A 21180-nucleotide genomic window follows, 5' to 3' on the forward strand; every position below is an offset into this window, starting at 1 on the left:
TGAAACAGCTACTGAATATGAATGAGGTAAATGAGAGCTGATGAATGTTATCCCTTATCTCCGTGAAGATTAGATATTTCCCTTGAACTCCCGCCAAGGACAAAAGAAAGAACCCATTTGAAGTGCTAGCTTGTCAGGGAATTTGATCGACATTGATAAAGTAGCATCATAAACCAGTAAGTGATATACAGTACAGTGCCTGGAAGGGTACATGATTTGAAGTAAAGCGCTAGAAAGACAGAGGCCACAGAAAATTGTTTTGTTTTGTTGGTTGTTTGTCCATGGTCATGGTGGCAAATTCCAAATCGAAAAGGATATTTAGCACTAGCCCGAAGCTAAAAACACATTGAGGAGTGAGTTATTAAAAGGAATATGTCTATGTTAGGGGAACGTAGTGGGAGAAATACTTCAGTGCTACTCCATACGATATGATATGTGGCTCTGTTCACGTCAGGTGAACTGAGCAGGAGTTAACGACTTTGGTGAAACTCCACATGATTATTGCATTTCCATTTCCATGCGTTTCCCTTGTATTCAGTAGCATCTATGAATCACATGTCCAGCCTACGCAAACGGAAGAACCAAGAACACGGATGGTTCCTGATGTTGTGGGATTCTCTCTGGTGTTTACAGAACAATTGAGGGGTATACTACGTACATAGCTAGATGTACCCAGGCTTTTCTGAAATGAACTAGCTTCAGATCGCTTCACATTGCAGCTCAGGCTTCATCCGTACTACGACAGTGGATATTGCTCATCTGCCTGCCGCTGACTAGCAGGCTTGTAACTGCGCATGCATGTCTCGTTGCAGCCTGCAGCAGCCACACATGGCTAGTCGAACTCTTCATTGAGACAATACTGAAAAATCCGTCAGTGGCACATTTTTTTTTCTGAAATCATTATGAAATAAACGTGATCTTGCAAATTCAGCAGGTTATGTGTGAAATAGGCTGTTAGAAGTGCCGTCTTTCTTTTATTACCTATCGTTAATGCCGTCTTCTGACATATTCAATCTCTCCCTATCCCAGTCTGCTGTCCTCACTTGCTTCAAGATGTCCACCATTGCTCCTGTACCCAAAAAAGCAAAGGTATCTGAACTAAATGACTACAGCCCCGTAGCACTCACTTTTGTCATCATGAAGTGCTTACCTGACCCCTTCAATTTGCATACCACCCCAACAGATCCACAGATGATGCAATCGCCATCGCACTGCACACTGCCCTATCCCATCTGGACCTACGTAAGAATGCTGTTCATTGACTATAGCTCAGCCTTCAATACCATAGTACCCTCCAAGCTCATCATTAAGCTTGGGGCCCTGGGTCTAAACCCCACCCTGTGCAACTGGGTCCTAGACATCCTGACGGGCAGCCGCCAGGAGGTGAAGGTAGGACACAACACCTCCACTTTGCTGATCCTCAACACAGGGGCCCCACAAGGGTGTGTGCTCAGCCCTGTCCTGTACTCCCTGTTCACCCATAACTGCGTGGCCACGCACGCCTCCAACTCAATCATCAAGTTTGCAGATTACACAATAGTAGTAGGCTTGATTACCAACAATGATGAGACAGCATACAGGGAGGAGGTGAGGGCCCTGGCGGAGTGGTGCCAGGAAAATAACCTCTCCCTCAACGTGGGAGGCTGAAGAAATTTGTCTTGTCCCCTAAGACCCTCACAAACTTTTACAGATACACAACTGAGAGCATACTGTCGGGCAGTATCACCGCCTAGTACGGCAACAGCACCGCCCGCAATCGCAGGGTTCTCCAGAGGGTGGTGCGGTCTGCCTAACGCATCACCAGGGGCACACTGCCCTCCAGGACACCTTCAGCACCCGATGTCACAGGAAGGCCAAAAAGATCATCAAGGACATCAACAACCTGAGCCACGGCCTGTTTACCCCACTACCATCCAGAAGGCGAGGTCAGTACAGGTGAATCAAAGCTGGGACCGAGAGACTGAAAAACAGCTTCTATCGCAAGGCCATCAGACTGTTAAATAGCAATCACAAGTTATTCAACCCTGCACTTAAGAGGCTGCTGCACTATATACATAGACATGGAATCACTAGTCACGTTAATAATGTTTACATACTGTTTTACTCATTTCATATGTATATACTATATTCTATTATTTTGTATTTTAGTCAATGCCACTCCGACATTGCTCGTCCTAATATTTAGATATTTCTTAATTCTATTTTTTGACTTTTAGATTAGTCTGTATTGTTGTGAACTGTTAGATACTACTGCACTGTTGGAGCTAGAAACACAAGCATTTCGCTACACCCATAATAACATCTGCTAAATATGTGTATGTGACCAATAACATTTGATTTGATGTGCTTTGGTGTGCATATGAATGCACACAGCATATTTTTCCCCACTTCTATTGATAAAATAATTGTACAACGTCATACAAAAGTTTTACTGTGTGTGAACTTTCAAATGCATCCTGTCCTTAATAAATATGTAATGTCATAGGTATTTTAATATAACTATTTTTGAACACAAAAAAACATTTGATAAATAAAATATTGAATCGGTCATCATCCTCAAATGAAGGGAATGATTACGCAATGTTTGCAAGAGGGTGGCAATCTGATTTCATTGGTCCTCAACTAGCGACAGACACTTCATTCAGGATAAACTGAGTTATGCCGAGCTTTACATGGAAGACGGCAAACCAAATGTCCTAGTTTTCAATGAGAGCATGACGGTAAATACCGCTGAGCCTGGCGGTAAATGCCGTCAGCCGCCACGGTAGACGGGACTTGGCGCCAAAGTTCAGACTTTTGCAGTCTGCCGTAGCGTTGTTTTCTAACTGTCTGTTTAGTGAAATCATCATAGCAACGCATACCGTCGTGATGGCTTGCTTTTGCCGTCACCATGTTTCTTGCTTTCTTGTCCCGCTATGCTGACGGGTATGACGGTTTTTGCGTACCCCATCTAAACGCAGCATTAGCCCAGATGTATGCTGTGTTTAGACCAGGGACGGCATTTAACGTCGTGCTCTCATTGAAAACAGTGACATCTGGTTTTCTGTCTACCTCGTACCATCTAAACGCAGCATTAGCCTCCCCAGAGCAGGTTAGTTCTAAAGCATTCATTGCCATAGAAAGTTACCTGGCTAACTCCTCAAACCAGCTACTTAGTATACACCCTGGATCTGTGAGATCAGGATATCATGATTCAAGGTTGCTATTAGATTAGGATAGTTCTGTCCTTGTGCTGTTCTTGTCTATTAAGGTTATGTATTATGTCATGTTTTATGTTTTGTTTGGACCCCAGGAAGAGTAGCCACTGCTTTCTAATAAAATACTAAACTAAATAGTAAATACTATCAGGTTACGGTTTCCCTAGAGACTGGAGTTCACTGATGAAGAGGTACATCCTCTCATTTTCTTCTCAATTTTCTAGGCGTCAGATCGATCATGTACCATCCACACTCAAGGTGAAATCCATACGTGTCATTCCCCTTTGTCAATTATTCACTAGAAACTCAGAAAGACGGATGGACAAACGGACAGACAGACGGGCAGACAAAATGGATGGATGGACAGGCAGACAAAGTCCATGAACATAACAGCCAAGCGGACAGTCTTGTTTACAACATTCTGGAACTGATATCTTGCAATCACAATAAAAGAGAGTTCCTATACAAGCACAGGAACAAACATTGGATGGTAATTACACAGTACATAAAAACATAATCAAGCAACATGCATAGATGTGCTGAGCAAACATCCATCTAATCAACTAGATAATAAATGATCAGATAAGATGAAACTTTGATCACATGCTGCTGGCACAGGGAAGGGAAATGTGCTCAGGTGTAATGGGAATGGGAGGGGCTTTAAGGCTTTAACCGTGAGGTGCTGGAGTCGGTGTATAGCAACAGCCTGCATACCCAAGGATCGGAGTAAAGTAACAGACTCAGCTCTGTGTCGTACCCACTATGTTGTGGACAGTGAGTCTCTGCCTCCTGTTGGCCGCGTCCTCTTCAGGTGTACCGCTGGATAGATACAGCACCAAAGGCCAGCATAAAGTACTGCTCGTCTCCTTCGATGGCTTCAGGTGGGACTACGACCGCGATGTGGACACGCCGAATCTGGACACAATGGCCAAAGACGGGGTCAAGGCCAGATATGTGACCCCACCTTACCTCACCATCACCAGTCCGACACATTTCACCCTCCTAACAGGTACCTACTGTAGATCGATACCCAGGCACAACCCTTTTCTACAGGCTCCAAGAGAGCAGTAATTCTGTGGAGGTTCATGTCATGGTGGTCCTTTTTTTTCTACAATTATTGGATCACAAGTCATTCCCAGTTTAGTTTATAAGAAATTAACTATAATTCAATGTCCCAGGGTCCAGCAGCTTTCAGAGTTGAGTAAGATGATTATGTTGGGAAGGCTGAAGGAGGAATTTCTATTTTCCTTGACAGAAATTCTCATTTTTGACTCTTGAATCATCAGTGCCAGTTTAAAAGAAATTTAACTTCCTTGAAATTAAATTCCTTTCATCTCCAGTGTCGGTCGTAAGACCTTGTCCAAGAAGCGCCATGGCACTCACAGCCTATAAAGTTGATAGAATTTGTCATGTGAATGTGGCAGACTGAATATTGAGAGATTGACAGTGACTCTTTTCAGGGCGCTACATTGAAAACCATGGGGTGATCCACAACATGTGGTTCAACATCACCACCAGTGAGAAACTGCCTTACTATGCTACCCAGTTTAAGAATGAGTGGTGGGACAATGGCACTCTGCCCATCTGGATCACAGCCCAGAGACAGGTCAGAATGATTTCAAATGCACCTTCATCTTAAATCATTCCTGCATTTGCTTTACATTAATACAAATCAAATCAAATGTTATGTCAATGCAAATAGTCTGGGTAGCCATTTAAATGTCGGTGCATATATGCATGTACGGTGTGTGTGAGTGTTGTATGTAAGACTGTGTGTGTGTCTGTGTGTGTTTGTAAGACTGTGTGTGTGTAAGACGGTGTGTGTGTGTGCGTGACACCTCTCTTCATCCCCATTTTGTCTATTCAGGGCCTGAGGGCTGGCTCTCTTCACTTTCCTGGCACGCAATCCACCTACCAGGGAGAGACGCAGACAGTGAAGGAAGTGGAACCACGGTTTTATGACTACAAAAACGAGACAAAATGGCAAGAGAACATAGAGAAGGTGATGGGCACCTGGTTCAGTGAGATGGACCTGGACTTTGTGTCACTGTATTTTGGGGAGCCTGACGGCACAGGCCACAAATACGGGCCTGATTCCCCTGAGCGGAGGGAGATGGTCAAGCAGGTGGACAGAACAGTGGGCTACATCCGCAGCTTAGCTGAACAAAACGGACTTGCCGATAGTCTCAACATCATCATCACCGCTGACCATGGGATGAGCAATGTGTACCGCAACGGCTTGGTGAAGGAGATCACCCTTTCCAGGATCCCTGGATTCTCCTTCAGAGATATAGCCTTTCACCTGGTGGACTTTGGGCCCTCTGGGATGCTGCTTCCCAAGAAGGGCATGCTGGATAAGGTCTACAACGCCCTGAAGGGGGCGCACCCTCACCTTCATGTCTTCAAGAAGGAGGAGATGCCCAAGCGCCTTCACTTTGCTAATAACAACCGCATCCTACCCATCATTCTCTTCTCTGACCCTGGATATGTCATTAACGGGGTGGGTTCATAGCATGTCTCTATAGTATTTAGTAATAGTAGTTTGCTTCAACAAATGAAGACGTTTTTTTATGGGTTTCCGTCACACACAGAACCAATTTCATGCACACAAAAAGTGAAATGAATGCATACTTTTACTTTTGTGAGACTAAACATGCATATTGTTGTAGACTTTCCAATTCCATGCTTTAATGTGAATTACTGATTAGAGGGTTGGCCTCAGTGAACATAGTATGAGCAAAGAAGCTGGTTTAAAAATAACCATGTAGCCTATACAGTATATCTTTAGGCATCTAGGATATTTTATAACTTCTATAATATACAGTACAGTATGGCACAACCTCATGCATCCCCCTGCATGCATTATGTGATTTCTGATAACATGCCATATTTCAATGGACTACAAAAATTGAAGGAATTACCAAGTGAATTTGGTTTGTAGCGATGGAGAAAATGGAATCTTTTAGACCGGAAACAAGGAATTCAACTCTAATCTTAATACACTGCTCAAAAAAATAAAGGGAACACTTAAACAACACAATGTAACTCCAAGTCAATCACACTTCTGTGAAATCAAACTGTCCACTTAGGAAGCAACACTGATTGACAATAAATTTCACATGCTGTTGTGCAAATGGAATAGACAACAGGTGGAAATTATAGGCAATTAGCAAGACACCCCCAATAAAGGAGTGGTTCTGCAGGTGGTGACCACAGACCACTTCTCAGTTCCTATGCTTCCTGGCTGATGTTTTGGTCACTTTTGAATGCTGGCGGTGCTTTCACTCTAGTGGTAGCATGAGACGGAGTCTACAACCCACACAAGTGGCTCAGGTAGTGCAGCTCATCCAGGATGACACATCAATGCGAGCTGTGGCAAGAAGGTTTGCTGTGTCTGTCAGCGTAGTGTCCAGAGCATGGAGGCTCTACCAGGAGACAGGCCAGTACATCAGGAGACGTGGAGGAGGCCGTAGGAGGGCAACAACCCAGCAGCAGGACCGCTACCTCCGCCTTTGTGCAAGGAGGAGCAGGAGAAGCACTGCCAGAGCCCTGCAAAATGACCTCCAGCAGGCCACAAATGTGCATGTGTCTGCTCAAACGATCAGAAACAGACTCCATGAGGGTGGTATGAGGGCCCAGCGTCCACAGGTGGGGGTTGTGCTTACAGCCCAACACCGTGCAGGATGTTTGGCATTTGCCAGAGAACACCAAGATTGGCAAATTCGCCACTGGCGCCCTGTGCTCTTCACAGATGAAAGCAGGTTCACACTGAGCACATGTGACAGACGTGACAGAGTCTGGAGAAGCCGTGGAGAACGTTCTGCTGCCTGCAACATCCTCCAGAATGACCGGTTTGGCAGTGGGTCAGTCATGGTGTGGGGTGGCATTTCTTTGGGGGGCCGCACAGCCCTCCATGTGATTGCCAGAGGTAGCCTGACTGCCATTAGGTACCGAGATGAGATCCCCAGACCCCTTGTGAGACCATATGCTGGTGCGGTTGGCCCCGGGTTCCTTCTAATGCAAGACAATGCTTGACCTCATGTGGCTGGAGTGTGTCAGCAGTTCCTGCAAGAGGAAGGCATTGATGCTATGGACTGGCCCGCCCGTTCCCCAGACCTGAATCCAATTGAGCACATCTGGGACATCATGTCTCGCTCCATCCACCAACGCCACGTTCCACCACAGACTGTCCAGGAGTTGGCGGATGCTTTAGTCCAGGTCTGGGAGGGGATCCCTCAGGAGACCATTCGCCACCTCATCAGGAGCATGCCCAGGCGTTGTAGGGAGGTCATACAGGCACGTGGAGGCCACACACACTACTGAGCCTCATTTTGACTTGTTTTAAGGACATTACATCAAAGTTGGATCAGCCTGTAGTGTGGTTATCCACTTTAATTTTGAGTGTGACTCCAAATCCAGACCTCCATGGGTTGATCAATTGGATTTCCATTGATCATTTTTGTGTGATTTTGTTGTCAGCACATTCAACTATGGAAAGAAAAAGGTATTTAATAAGATTATTTAATTCATTCAGATCTAGGATGTGTTATTTCAGTGTTCCCTTTATTTTTTTGAGCAATATACATTACAATTTGAATCAAGTGCATTACCACCTTTCCAGGATAATGCAGGTTTGGCTGACGGCATGCAGAGCTCTCTAATGCTTCATGAAGATATTCATGTCACAAAATTCGACATTAGCATTTACATTTGGCTCAACCCTGCTGCCTGCAACTTTACCACTGAAAGTCACTCCATTGAGTGATACTAAATCATTAAAAAATCTGATTCTCATTTTTGCATACGAGAGATGGCCACTACACATCAACATACTGTAAAACATAAATAGCTAAATTACAAATGTATTCAAATGCTATACTGACAGTAATCCATCAGAGGTAGTGATTACACCTGAACTCATATAAACTCATTGAAGGCTGTGGTTACAGTGAGGGTATGTGGTAGTGTTCATTTGATCTTCAGTGTTATGTCTAATTATCAAAATACATAAGTTCAGGGTATTTGACCCTCTTGTGTTGTCTCCTGTTTACGGATCCTTTATTTAGACATTTCAAAAGGTGTTTCTCTCAGTTTTATCAAAGCAAATGTTATGCATGTTCAGAGAAGGGTTACATAATATCTATGGGTAATTAGCCTACCTTCTCCCTGTGTATCTAAATATATCAGTGTATTTTCTGTGAACAAAGTGAAGATAAAAAAAGTGTCCGTCTAACTGTATCGCTTGCTGTTCATACAATCCATTGTAATATCCATTTCATGATCAAAGTAGTTGTCCTGAATGACCAAAGGAACTATGTGATGTCTAGGCCTCCTTAGTTTATGAAAGGATTCCCTCTTAACCTGATTAACAGTCATTTTAACAGTATGCGTCTAATAATGGAGAACAGGGAAATTCTCCCGTTTCTGTTCTTATAAGCACGGAGCAGATGTAATGGTTGCTCAAGCAACCCTTTCCTTCAGTTAGTCAACATCTCCCTCTGCTGTCCAGTTGAGAGTACATCATAGAAAGACAAGTTGGACTTCAGGCTTCCCATTATGATGATCAATATGAATTGCAACATTCTGATCATTCACGATTTCACTTCTCCTACTCTAAGTGGACTCCTACAGACTTGATCACCCTGACTCTTCTTGGCTCTTTGTCTCTACAGTTCCTCCCAGTGCAGTTCAACGCAGGGGAGCATGGCTTTGACAACGAAGAAATGGACATGAAGCCCTTCTTCAGAGCTGTGGGGCCGGCATTCCAAAAGGACCTGGAGGTGGGCCCCTTTGAGACAGTGAACATATACCCCTTGATGTGTCACATACTGGGCATCAAGCCTGATCCCAATGATGGCCACCTGGATGCCACAAAACACATGTTGGTCTCTGTCACAGAGGGTAAGTTTATATCAGGCTAATGACCCAAAAAGTGTTACACCTGCTCCTTCATTACACAGCCAAAGTAATCTATTGTCAAACGCAATGTATATAGAATGTACAAATATGCAACACAACGGAAATTACAAAATGTATTAATAATGTCGGTCATTGACATCCATGTACACAAATCAAATGACATTACATGTGCATTACGTCTCGTATTTCAGACCTCCGTCAGGACATAAAATCAAATATCTTTGTTGGATTGGCAGCAGTGGCTGGATTTCTTGTTGTGGTCTTCATAGCGGTTGTGTCGTTTAATGCATTCAAGAAGGAGAAAAATGATAGAAGGTATGTATGTCTGCATATGTATGCAAATCAATGGGAATTGGAAAATGTGAAGAATACTTGCCTGCACAATCTGATATATAGACATGTGTGAAATGTAATAAGAGAAAAAAGTAGAAATTGACTAACCACAGATACAGGCTCAGATATGTTTCATTCTCCTAATGGTTAAAGGGAAACTGAAACCTCAAACATACAGTATTAAAATAAACAAGCAGAAGGATATTTGCCCACTGGCGAGTACATAGAGTTGCAAAGAACTTTGCTTTAAATGCATCATTTCTTTTGTTTACTGCCGATGTTGGATTCCATCAGTCTCTCAGCTTCTGTCACTGTTTCTTCCTCAGCCATAACTCAAAACAATAATGGACTGATTGGAAGCTTTCTATAGTTAAGGTGTAATTCCAAGAGACAGGTAAACAAACTGAACGAGTCGAGCGGTGGAAACAATCTGTCGGGGGTAAAAAATAAAAAGGACAAGTCAAGTGCTCTGTCTGTATGTTAATACACTTGATGGTCAGGGTAGATATGGGCTGTCTGTTCACGTCCTGTTGCTGATTGTAGTCAGCGGGATACTGACTCTGCAGAGGCCTAGTTGGATAACATGGTGCAGATAGGCTACAAAGTTATACATTCTGTAAACATGTTTGGGTATTAATGAGTTAAACATGTCATATATTAAGTCATGCCATTGGTTTAGTCCTCACACTGACTGTGACATTTATATTTTAGAAAACTACGATAACCCTGTGTCAACATAACTTCCTCCCAATTATTAAGAACGTATCACTCTTTCCTATGTTTCAGCTCTGAGAAGTCAGTGCTTCCAGGGGGAAAGGAAGCGACTCAAACTGCCCTTTAAACTGCACCCCAAGTGAAATCTGAAATGGATAAACAAAGGGACGTCACTACTTATGACATTATGGACATACTCCCTAAAAACCACCTTATCCCAGACTAGTGCATCCCCTCCATGTTGAGACTGACACCCTGCACTGATCGGAAAGGTTTTTTTCCTTGCGAATGTAAGCCACTACAGTCACCATGCCACCTGGGACAACTTATGCTTTAGACATTTTCTAAAAGGATGTATTCTCTAAACAATGATTGATGCCATGATACACTGATGAGATCAGTAGACTACAGCAAAAGAACACATTATCTGAAACTAAGTCACCGGACAAAACCAGTTCAAAAAGTGACAAATTGTTTACTCTGACATCAGTGCAGACATGCAATATATGAAAGTTGTTTAATTATAAATCCATTTCTGATTTCCAAGTTATATTTTTCAAAATCCTGTCAACTAACAAAATAATTGTTTGTGGTTTTGTTCTGGATGGCAGTGAGTGAGTGGAGTGAACCTATAGGTTTCTGTATAAATAAGTTATATAAATAAAGGAATGGAAATACATTTCAAGAGTAATATAATATTAATATTTGGTGTGACCACCCTTTCCCTTCAAAACAGCATCAATTGTTCTAGGTACACTTGCAGACAGTTTGAAGGAACTTGACAGGTAGGGTGGCCCAAACATCTTGGAGAACTAACCACAGTTCTGTGGATTTAGGCAGCCTCAGGTGCTTCTCGCTCTTCATGTAATCCCAGACAGACTCGATGTTGAGATCAGGGCTCTGTGGGGGCCATATCGTCACTTCCAGGACTCCTTCACGCTGAAGATAGTTCTTAACGACTTTTGCTGTGCGTTTGGGGGTCATTGTCATGCTGCAAATAAGTTTGGGAACAATCAGATGCCTCCATGATGGTATTGCATGATGGATAAGTATCTGCCTGTACTTCTCAGCATTGAGGAGACCATTAATTCTGACCAAATCCCCAACTCCATTTGCAGAAATGAAGCTCCAAACTTGCAAGAAATCTCCACCATGCTTCCCTGTTGCCTGCAGACACTCATTTGCGTTCCGCTCTCCAGCCCTTCGGCGAACAAACTGCCTTCTGCTACAGCCAAATATTTCACATTTTAACTCAGTCCAGAGCACCTGTTGCCATTTTTCTGCACCCCAGTTCCTGTGTTTTCGTGCATAGTTGAGTCACGGCCTTGTTTCCACGTCAGAGGAATGGCATTTTGGCTGCAAGTCTTCCATGAAGGTCACTTCTGACCAGACTTCTCCAGACAGTAGGTGTGTGCACTAGGGTCCCACTTTTCTGCCAATTCTGAGCTGATGGCACTGCTGGACCTCTTCCGATTACAAAGGGAAGTAAGCATGATGTGTCTTTCATCTGCTGCAGTAAGTTTCCTTGGCCGACCACTGTGTCTACAGTCCTCAACGTTGCCTGTTTCTTTGTGTTCTTCAATAGAGCTTGGACAGCACATCTGGAAACCCCTGTCTGCCTTGAAATGTCTGCCTGGGAGAGACCTTGCTGATGCAGTATAACTACCTTGTGGCTTGTTGCTGTGCTCAGTCTTGCCATGTTGTATGACTTTTAACAGTAAACTGTCTTCAGCAACCTCACCTGGTTAGCTGAGCTTGGCTGTTCCTCACCCAGTTTTTTTCCTCCTACACAGCTGTTTCTGTTTCAGTTAATGATTGTGTTTCAACCTACATATTGAATTGATGATCATTAGCACCTGTTTTGTATAATTGTTTAATCATACACCTGACTATATGTCTACAAAATCCCTGACTTTGTGCAAGTGTACCTAGAAGAATTGATGCTGTTTTGAAGGCAAAGGGTGGTCACACCAAATATGGATTTGATTTAGATTTTTCTTCTGTTCACTCACTTTGCATTTTGTTAATTGATAAATATTTTCTATTAACATGTCTATTTTTGAAAGCATTCTTACTTCACAGCATTTTTTTCACACCTGCCTAAAACTTTTGCACAGTACTGTATTTCTTACAGATATTCCTTACAGATATATTTGATATGTATTGTCATTTAATGATATATCAACTGGATTTAAGATGGTGATTACTAATTGTTAAAAAAAAATTGAAAATTCAACACGTGACAAGATAATTATATAAAGTTCATAGGAAATTACATAGATTATACTGTCAATTATGACAAACTATCATTACAGGTCATCGTTATGCTAGTGAACATTACCAGAAGAGTAATACAATTACAATAAAGTAACAGGCCTGACTAAAGGCCTTCCATTTTAAATAATAGATAAGGTATTGGGTATGGGGGGGAAAGATAAGTAACTGTTCTATTTTTCATACAAGGCTTTCAGTAACATATTTTCCAGGGAAAAATCCAATAGAGTACCACAGTATGAGTCATTATACCCATAAAACCTAGCGGTCAAACAGGGAAATGGGTCCAATCATTTTTCCACCATTCATTTTTCCCCCATAGGGGCTTTTAGAAACACTTAAAATAAGGGCTGTGTTTTGTGTAGGCTTACCCTGGCGTGACATTTTGATAACCATGTAAATCTCTCTTGGACAAGGTGAATTTTATCAATATATTCGCCTGTATTTACCCCCCAAAAATGAAATGATATTAGCTACAAATGCCATGATGATCTGGACGAGACTGCCGAATCGGGGCAAAGAATCTCTGGACTAACTATCTAATGTTGGCTAAATGTAGTAATGAATAAACTGGCTAAACTTCTGTTAGACAAGGTGTCAGCTACAGATGACGTGCAAGAGCTTGCAGGGCTTTGTAGTATTGCATGATGCTAATTAGCATTTTCAAATCTGAGAGTAAATAGAGCCGAATATATTTATAAAAGTCACCTTGCCCGAGAGGTTTATATGGTTATTAAAACGTCACACCAGGGTAAGCCTAGACAGAGCACAGCCCTTATTTTTTACGTTTTTCTAAAATCCACTATGGGAAAAATGAATGGTGGAAAAATGATTGGAACCATTTCCCTGTTTGACCGCTAGGTCTTATGGGTATTATGACGCTGCCACTGTGGTGCTCAATAAACCACAACAGAGAGGAAGAGGCGAAGGGAGAGAGTTTACTCCGCCAAAAATCTGCCCACGAAACAGGCCACGAAGTGAGGCATTTTTGCATGGAGGTCAATGAGAGAGTCCAATTTGGTCAACAAATAATGTAATTTCTAATTGGTTACATAAGGCTTATTTGATATGTTATACGTTTCATAATGGTTATGTTGTTAGGAATTCGCTGATATATGTGGATGCACGTGGCATTTCGGAAACAAAAAACAACAACTACTTTATATTGTTGTTCAGACACGTATCTGCCCTTTCATTGGCTAGAATGTTCTCACCTGATCTGGCCTCCTCCCTCCTGGCTTCCATCTTTGAGAACATGTAGTTCCATTGCTTGAGCGGTCACTCGATTATCTTGTCAATATAATAGAACATTTTTGACCACAATATGTGAAAACGATTTGATTGGTCACACGTCGAGGTGTGACGTTTACAGGGACGGTATCTGCCAAGGGACAGGCTTCGAGAATGCGTTTTCTTTCCGCCCTCTTTTCCATTCTTTTCATAAAATACTAGAGTAGGCAACAGCGAACATGGAGGAATTGAGCGCCGTAGGAGAACAGGTTTTCGACGCGGAATGCATCCTGAACAAACGACTAAGAAAGGTTAGATGTTGTAAAATATAATTTTCTCATATCCCAAAAGATTTTCTGCCCACAGTTTGGTAACATTTCCCTTTTTTATTTTCGCAGGGGAAGTTAGAGTTTCTTGTAAAGTGGAGGGGATGGTCATCCAAGTAAGTACAAGTGGTGCTGCAGCTGCGAGTGCAGCCTCAAACAATGAAAACAACAACAACGTGTCGCCTTTTGCTTCACTGTTGTTGTAAAGGATTCATACATTCCCTAAATTCGCTCGAAATCATGCTACACGTGAAAACGAGAAAGTATGGTTTTACGCTTGCCTCCTCCTACTAATATTATTATTGTTGGTTTTAAGGTTTGGAAATTAACCTAGTTAGTTATGCAAAACAAACAGATCGTTTAGGGTTTTGGTTTCTCGTATTCAATATCTGCTGGTTTGTCTATTTGACATCTCAGTAATTATGCCACACAAACTAGGCTATAGAAACTCATATTTGATCACTCGCTACTGAAACTCTAGCTAATGGTTTATCAATGTAGCTTTATATTATATGCTTTATTGATAAATAAATTACAAGCAGGAGTGGGTAGATGTTTGGGTTGGGAAACGTATGCCGAGTCTCTCTCACATCCCACAAACTACAGTGTCCAGTTGGTACACTTACCTAATTTTTGTGATGGTTGTTTTAATGTAATATAGTTTATTTATTGCCTAACGTGACTCGGTAGTATACATATAATTTTCGTAAATAAGTCTTTCCCCCCCTTTCTAGCGCTCCAGCTGCCAGCGCGTCCTTGTCACAGTTGCCCTTTCCCTTGTCCCTTCTGTTTCATTGTTGCTATTAATCCCATCATCAATGGGCATTCTGCCTGTCGCTCACACCCCGTTCTTAACCCAAATCCTCACATTGCTGTCGGATTCTGCCAGGGCCATCGACTTGTCAAGTTATTTACTTGTTGTGATATAAACAGGTAAGATGTGGCTGGTGGAAATTATAATGTGCTTGCCAATTTGCAATTTCTTTCTACATTAACTCAGTATTGGCCCTCTTGAGATTCTCTGATTCCTTTGAAGGCGGCAGATCCTACACACTTGACTTTAAATAAACTTCTCTCCTTATCTTCCCCCTTTGCTATGTGGTTAAGCCTCCGACTCACAGCTCTTTGCATATGCCTCCTATCTCCTATCTCTACACTAGGTTACACTAGGCCTCCTTTCTCTAATCGCTATGTTAGGTTACACTAGGCCTCTTATCTCTACACAATCACTAGGGTATAGGTTATACTAGGTCACTAGGTTAGGTTACACTAGGCCTAAATTTCGTTACTGGTACACTATGGTCCAATCAGTGCGTTGACGAACTTGTATCATCAACTTTTACCAAGAAGTACTGCAATGTGGACATTTTAAGTGATTTTAGTATTTTGATGGACATATTTTCCTTTTGCTTCAGGCACAATAGCTGGGAGCCCCAAGCGAACATCCTTGACCCAAGATTATTGGCTGCATTTAACAAGAGGTGAGTTTCTATTTGCCCAGGACCTCACTGAGTGAGCTATCCACTATATCCAAACAATGCCCTCTGAAATGCTCCAGCAGGGGTTAATAGTGCCCCATTCAAGCCAATGTGGAGCCCACAGATAGGCATACAATCTGTGTTTTCAGGCTGTAAACACATCGATATGAGTTTAGGTTTTCCCAACCCTTCAAGTTTTATTTGATGGTCGTTCTGTTCAATATACATTTGATGTAAAAATACATTATTTAGTATTGGTAAGGGATAAAATAATGCATTTGTAAAATAAAAGGAGTCATAAGTGCCAGTTAATCTTAAAACTGAAGCAGGGAAAACATTTCAAATGTATACTTTCCTTTGCAAACATACATTTGTAGAAGGATAACAAATGATTTAAAAGCATATACAGCAGGAAATGAGGGGGTGGAACAAAAACAGGAACCAAATTTCCAAAAGTGAAAGCGTATTTCATGTTTTCAGATGAGCATCTGGGGATTTTTATTGCAACCTCTGATTTGTTTTTGCCAAGCATTGCAAGATAAGACAATACTTCACGAGATGTTACTTGTAAAAATCCTGTCTCGCCATGAACACACAGTCCATATGTCTCTGTCAAGAAGAAGGCTACAAGTCAGAGTGTATATGTTTAGTGATAGAATACCCTCTCCTCAGATGGTTTCCAAAACACTCAACAGTGCTCGCTCTGTATCCTTGACTCCTGCTCTACTTCTACCATAACTACCGCTGAAGACTGTTTCCTGTATTTTGTTTTTACAGTGAACAAGAAAAGGAAATTCTGATCTGCAAGAGAGGGAAAAGGCCGAGGGGGAGACCTCGAAAAGTTGTGGTATGCTTTCCTCAAGACCTTTGACATTTTGGTAGAAAATACTTTTTAATATTTGTATAAATATAATGTACTATGACTTTTCCCGTCCTCATTTCAGGAAACTGTGCCTGAAGTGTCAAAGTCAAGCAGCTCTTCGTCATCGTCATCTTCGTCTGGCTCATCATCGTCATCTTCTTCCTCTTCCTCCTCATCGGATGATGACGACGATGATAGAAAGGCAAAGCCAGGTCCCAGAACACGGGAGCTCCACCCTGTCCCTCAGAAGAAAGCACAGATTGTTGTGGCCAAGCCGGAGCCCCTGAGGAAGAAGCGAGGCAGGAAAGCACTGCCTGCAGAAATGAAGGCCATTCAACAGAACAAGGGCCAGCGCAAGATCATAAAGACAGTTGCCAAAGACTCCCCTGCAGACCTCCGAGGTGGAATCAAGAAACCCTTTCACCCAGCCAGCTTCACCTTCATGGGGTTGAACAGCAGAGGCCCTCTGAGTGTCCAGGGCAGATGTTCCCTGGCCCAGGGTGGGACTACTAAAAACTCCATGAACACTGCAGGCTCTGGCCGGTCAAATACCTCAGCTTCTCTCTCTTTCAACCAGAGATGCAACCAGAGTCAAGCTTCTGACTTCAAACTGTCGGTCTCTGATGTGGACAGTGGAGCAGGTTTGGACTTAAAAACGACTGCAAGCAAATCTCCTGGTGTAGCAGCGTTGAATTTGCATAACTCCAAACTCTCAACCAGCAATGGCAACCCGCAAGGAGCTTTTCAGCCACAGCTGGGTTCCCACAACGGGCAGAAGAAACCAGATGCCCCTGGGCAAACACCACTGCAGCAGGTACCCAATAACAAACCTGCTGCGCCATTCTCCACTCCTAAAGGCCCTGCCAACCAAGCTGCAAGCCTTCAGGCACTAAACCTGCAGAGTGTGAACAAATCAACACCGGGCAACGGTACTCCAGGCAATGGCACCGCGCCAGTGTCCAACCTGCGAAGCACCGCCAACCCAGTACGGAAAGACACAGTCGGTCAGTATGGTCAAGAGAAAAATCCTGTACAGAGTCCTGCCACGCCTGGTGGACAACAGCCCAGAAAGAGCCATCCTGGAGTTAAGGTCAAAGCTGAGGAGACCAGTGAAGTGGGTGTCATGGCCGAGAGGCCTGAGAGGCTGACTACAACAAGGGCCCAAGGGAGGGTTGAGAAGAGCATTGTCCAGAACCCCTCCGCAGAGGCCAGAGACATCCTGGGCAAGCGGGAGAGATCTGCCTCCAAAGACAGTGGCAAGCAGGCCAAGGTCCTCCTGAGTGAGATGAGCACCGGTGAGGAGAGCACCTCAGACTCTGACCAGGATTCCCCCTACCCAAGTAACAGTCAGGACTTGTCCATCTCAGTCCAGACCGGCCAGGACTGGAAGCCCACTCACAGCCTGATCGAGCATGTGTTTGTTACTGATGTCACCGCCAACCTTGTCACTGTCACAGTCAAGGAGTCCCCAACCAGTGTGGGCTTCTTCAACATACATAATTATTGACTGAATACTGGTAATTGAGCTGCCTAGCAAAGGGGCTGCAAAGTAGACAGCAGAGGCCTTAAGTGGGGTATTGAATGAAGTAGATAAGTTAGAGCAGTGTTAATGCACATAGGTTTACTGCAGTGATGCGAAGTTTCCCCTTCTCTACAATGTATTAATCTGAAATCTGCAGACTTACTCTTTTGCTTTGCTCTGTTAGTAAGACAATGTACTTTTGATATATTGTACACACGCAACAAAACAAGCTAATCAACTGGAGGAAAGCTTTGTCTTAAGGGAACTATTCAGGGCCAGGTGTAAACTAGATTGGTAGCTTGTTTGATTACAAAGTAGTAATGCAACTCTTAGGGATGTCATTATAATGTAGCTACCTCTAGTTTAATACAGCTCTCGTTTTGTATTCAATATTCTTGCGAAGTTCTTCTGGAATGGCAAGCTTGGAAGTACTGTTTTTTTTCTCCCTCGAGTATAAGATGTCGTGACCATTACAATCAATTTGCCAATTCACATTAGTGTAAAGCACCGTAGTCTTATATGAAATGTAAAATTCCAATGAAAGGACAAATAATAGCAACATTTTCTGATTTGAAAATGTTGTAATTACTGGAAGAGCTCTGTCTCTCGAAGCTATAACATTAACAAAGAAGTTTGCAAGGCAAACCCGGTGTTGCGTTGAGGACCAAGTTCTCATCAGTTGAAAATAAGTTTCATTCCTCAGTGCAGTCAGTCTATCAGTGAAGTATTTCACCCAGGCTGGAGTAGGAGGGAAGAAGATACACTATCTCTGTTCTCCCCTAGTGCTCAGATAAGACCGGTTACTGGCCGAGGTTACTCCTCTCCCTTCAGGTCTGTGCTCCCACAACCCCACTAGGGCATTCACTGGCGGGTGTACTGTCAAAACTGGTGATTATTATGGACGAGCCCAGTGAATAATTGCCGGTATAGATATGGCAGGATGATGATGGACAGCACACCTGACGTGACTCCTCCCCTACCTCAGCCAGAGTTCCCTGTGAGGGGCCTCTTTGTGCCTTTATGAGCGCTGAGGGCAAGCACTCAGGGATTTCACTACTGTGGGAAGGGTGGAGCCCAAGGAAACCTAACTGCCTGATATTGTTTTTCCTTGACCACAAAAAAAACACCAGATCGAGTATTTAGCAGCTGGTGTTCAAAGTGTAGGCTGATAAAATGCTAGATATTTTCCTTTGTTACATGCAGTGTGCATACACACACCACAATCTCATTTTACTCGCCTGCATGGGATCAGGAGTTAGGCCCTGCTACCCACAGAAGAAAAATGTGTTTATCTGATGTAACTGAAAAGAAACCACAACGTCTACTGTCTTTCTGCTCCCTAGAGAGGAGTTTATCTACACAGCACTTCAACTGAACTCCCCACTCTAATCATACTCTGCAGACCATGCTTTAAATGTTTTACTAAAATGAATCAACAAAGGCGTTACCCCAAAGAAAGCTAACGTGTCAGGTTTGCAGAGAAGGATGGTTATTCTAGTGCATCTGTTAATTATACACAGAGTGGTAATCATTGCTCCCTACTTGTTTAAATCTTGCCACGCAGATGCACTGTGTTTGAAAGTGCAGTTGTGTCATGATGTAACCTATGTGGTAGTGTATTGTTTAAACAAATACAACAAGAGATTTTTTGTGAGAATTCTGGAGACACAACATTTGAGTGTGATTTGCCTCTCATACAGATTAAGTAGCTAGGCATTGTCCAGACATGTTTATTCTTCAACTAGATTTACAATACTTACAGATTTATGGTCAAATTGACTAGAACCAGCAACCACTTAGGTGGTTTTAAGTGCTTGTATTCAGCTGTTTATGGTGATGGTTTCTATATGCCTTAAATACTATTTGAGGCTATCTGGACCCTGGATTTGGAAAAATGTTCTCTCAAATATGTTCATATGCAAACATGATTAATGGGAAGCCTTGAAGCAGGACAAGGCATTGTGCCTTGATAGATGAGAAATGACCCTCATCCACAGGGTTTCTTAAATGTCAATGACATTTGACAATTTATGGGAGGATGGGCCACTTACAACTGGATTGCTTTGATAATTGTATCTCACATTTGACATGAGCTGGAGCCAGGCTACAGACTCCTGTAACGGTGGTTTTATGTTTTCCTCGCTCCATTTCTCAAATTGTGACGCGAGGGAGTGAAGGCATACAAGAAAAGACAATTGTTGGGCTGTGGTCTTTACACATTTGTAATCTTCTTTTGATATACTAACCATTTCAGCTGAAGGCTGTATTCTTCAAACTATTTATTTAAACGAGGTCTTCAGGATAGGACAATGTCACCAATCTTTGTATTGTGCATGTTGTCGTGATATTAACCTTTAATAAATAGTACTTAATAAGTCTGGTAATCATTTCTGTTTTCACTGATCATGTTAGGGGTGCCCCCTAACCCTCAACTCATAATGCCAACCCAAGTCATACATTTTCTGTTAATTTGCCTTACTATTAGAAATTCTGCTGAATTTAAATAGCCAATAGGAGTCTGAATTAAATTATTAGGTACGTGTACGTGCGAGTGTGTGTTACAAAAATACTTTGCAAAAATCCTCTTTGCAGGAGCCTCCTGAATATGTAGTTATTCATTCAGTCACTAGATGGTGGTGTTGCATTTAAAACAAGGCCCATTCAGAATGGGGTACTATGTTTCTCCCCCTGTAGGTGTAACAGATGGATGGGTTCACCAATGTAAAGAGGGGTGGGCAATCACACTCACGGGGTTGTGAGACTTGCTGTTCCATTTGAAAAGCACATACTCACATTTTTCACTCTGACAGATCAAATCACTATCTGGTTTAGCTCCTAATTGATCCAATTGGAAATATATAATTTCCCTTCATGGGGATGTGTGTCTGGCTGAGCTAGTTACAGTACTGTCATTCAGGGTGTTCTAATCTACAGCCCCCTCCGCCTCTATGTGCCTGCTCACCCTGGTCACATCCTCCCTGGCTTTGGTTTTAATATCTACAGTACCAGTCAAAAGTTTGGATTCACCTACACATTCCAGGGTTTTTATTTTTTACAACTTTCTACACTGTAGAATAATAGTGAAGACATCAAAACTATGAAATAACACACATGGAATGATGTAGTAACCCAAAAAGTGTTAAACAAATCAAAATATATTTTATACTTGAGATTCTTCAAGGTAGCCACCTGTTGCCTTGATGACAGCTTTGCACACTCTTGGCCTTCTCTCAACCAGCTACATGAGGTAGTTAAAAAAAAGAAAAATATTTCACCTTTATTTAACCAGGTAGGCCAGTTGAGAACAAGTTCTCATTTACAACTG

At 42.6% G+C, this 21180-nt stretch overlaps 2 protein-coding genes across 2 annotated transcripts; both read left to right on the forward strand.

Annotated features, from left to right (window-relative positions):
• The first annotated feature begins 3867 nt into the window (after positions 1 to 3867).
• Positions 3868 to 10842, forward strand: LOC115202560 (ectonucleotide pyrophosphatase/phosphodiesterase family member 7). Its single transcript, XM_029766683.1, has 6 exons — positions 3868 to 4206; positions 4658 to 4803; positions 5065 to 5697; positions 8870 to 9098; positions 9308 to 9431; positions 10236 to 10842. The coding sequence occupies exons 1-6, from the start codon at positions 3960 to 3962 to the stop codon at positions 10288 to 10290; spliced, it is 1434 nt and encodes a 477-aa protein (XP_029622543.1). The 5' UTR covers positions 3868 to 3959; the 3' UTR covers positions 10291 to 10842.
• A 2847-nt stretch (positions 10843 to 13689) lies between these two features.
• cbx2 (chromobox homolog 2 (Drosophila Pc class)) lies at positions 13690 to 20230 on the forward strand. The gene is made up of 5 exons (XM_029766689.1): positions 13690 to 13978; positions 14066 to 14109; positions 15409 to 15474; positions 16249 to 16318; positions 16416 to 20230. The coding sequence occupies exons 1-5, from the start codon at positions 13907 to 13909 to the stop codon at positions 17838 to 17840; spliced, it is 1677 nt and encodes a 558-aa protein (XP_029622549.1). The 5' UTR covers positions 13690 to 13906; the 3' UTR covers positions 17841 to 20230.
• The last annotated feature ends 950 nt before the right edge of the window (positions 20231 to 21180 follow it).

This window comes from Salmo trutta, chromosome 1 (genome assembly GCF_901001165.1).
Source record: "Salmo trutta chromosome 1, fSalTru1.1, whole genome shotgun sequence".
NCBI classification, from domain to species: Eukaryota; Metazoa; Chordata; class Actinopteri; order Salmoniformes; family Salmonidae; genus Salmo; species Salmo trutta.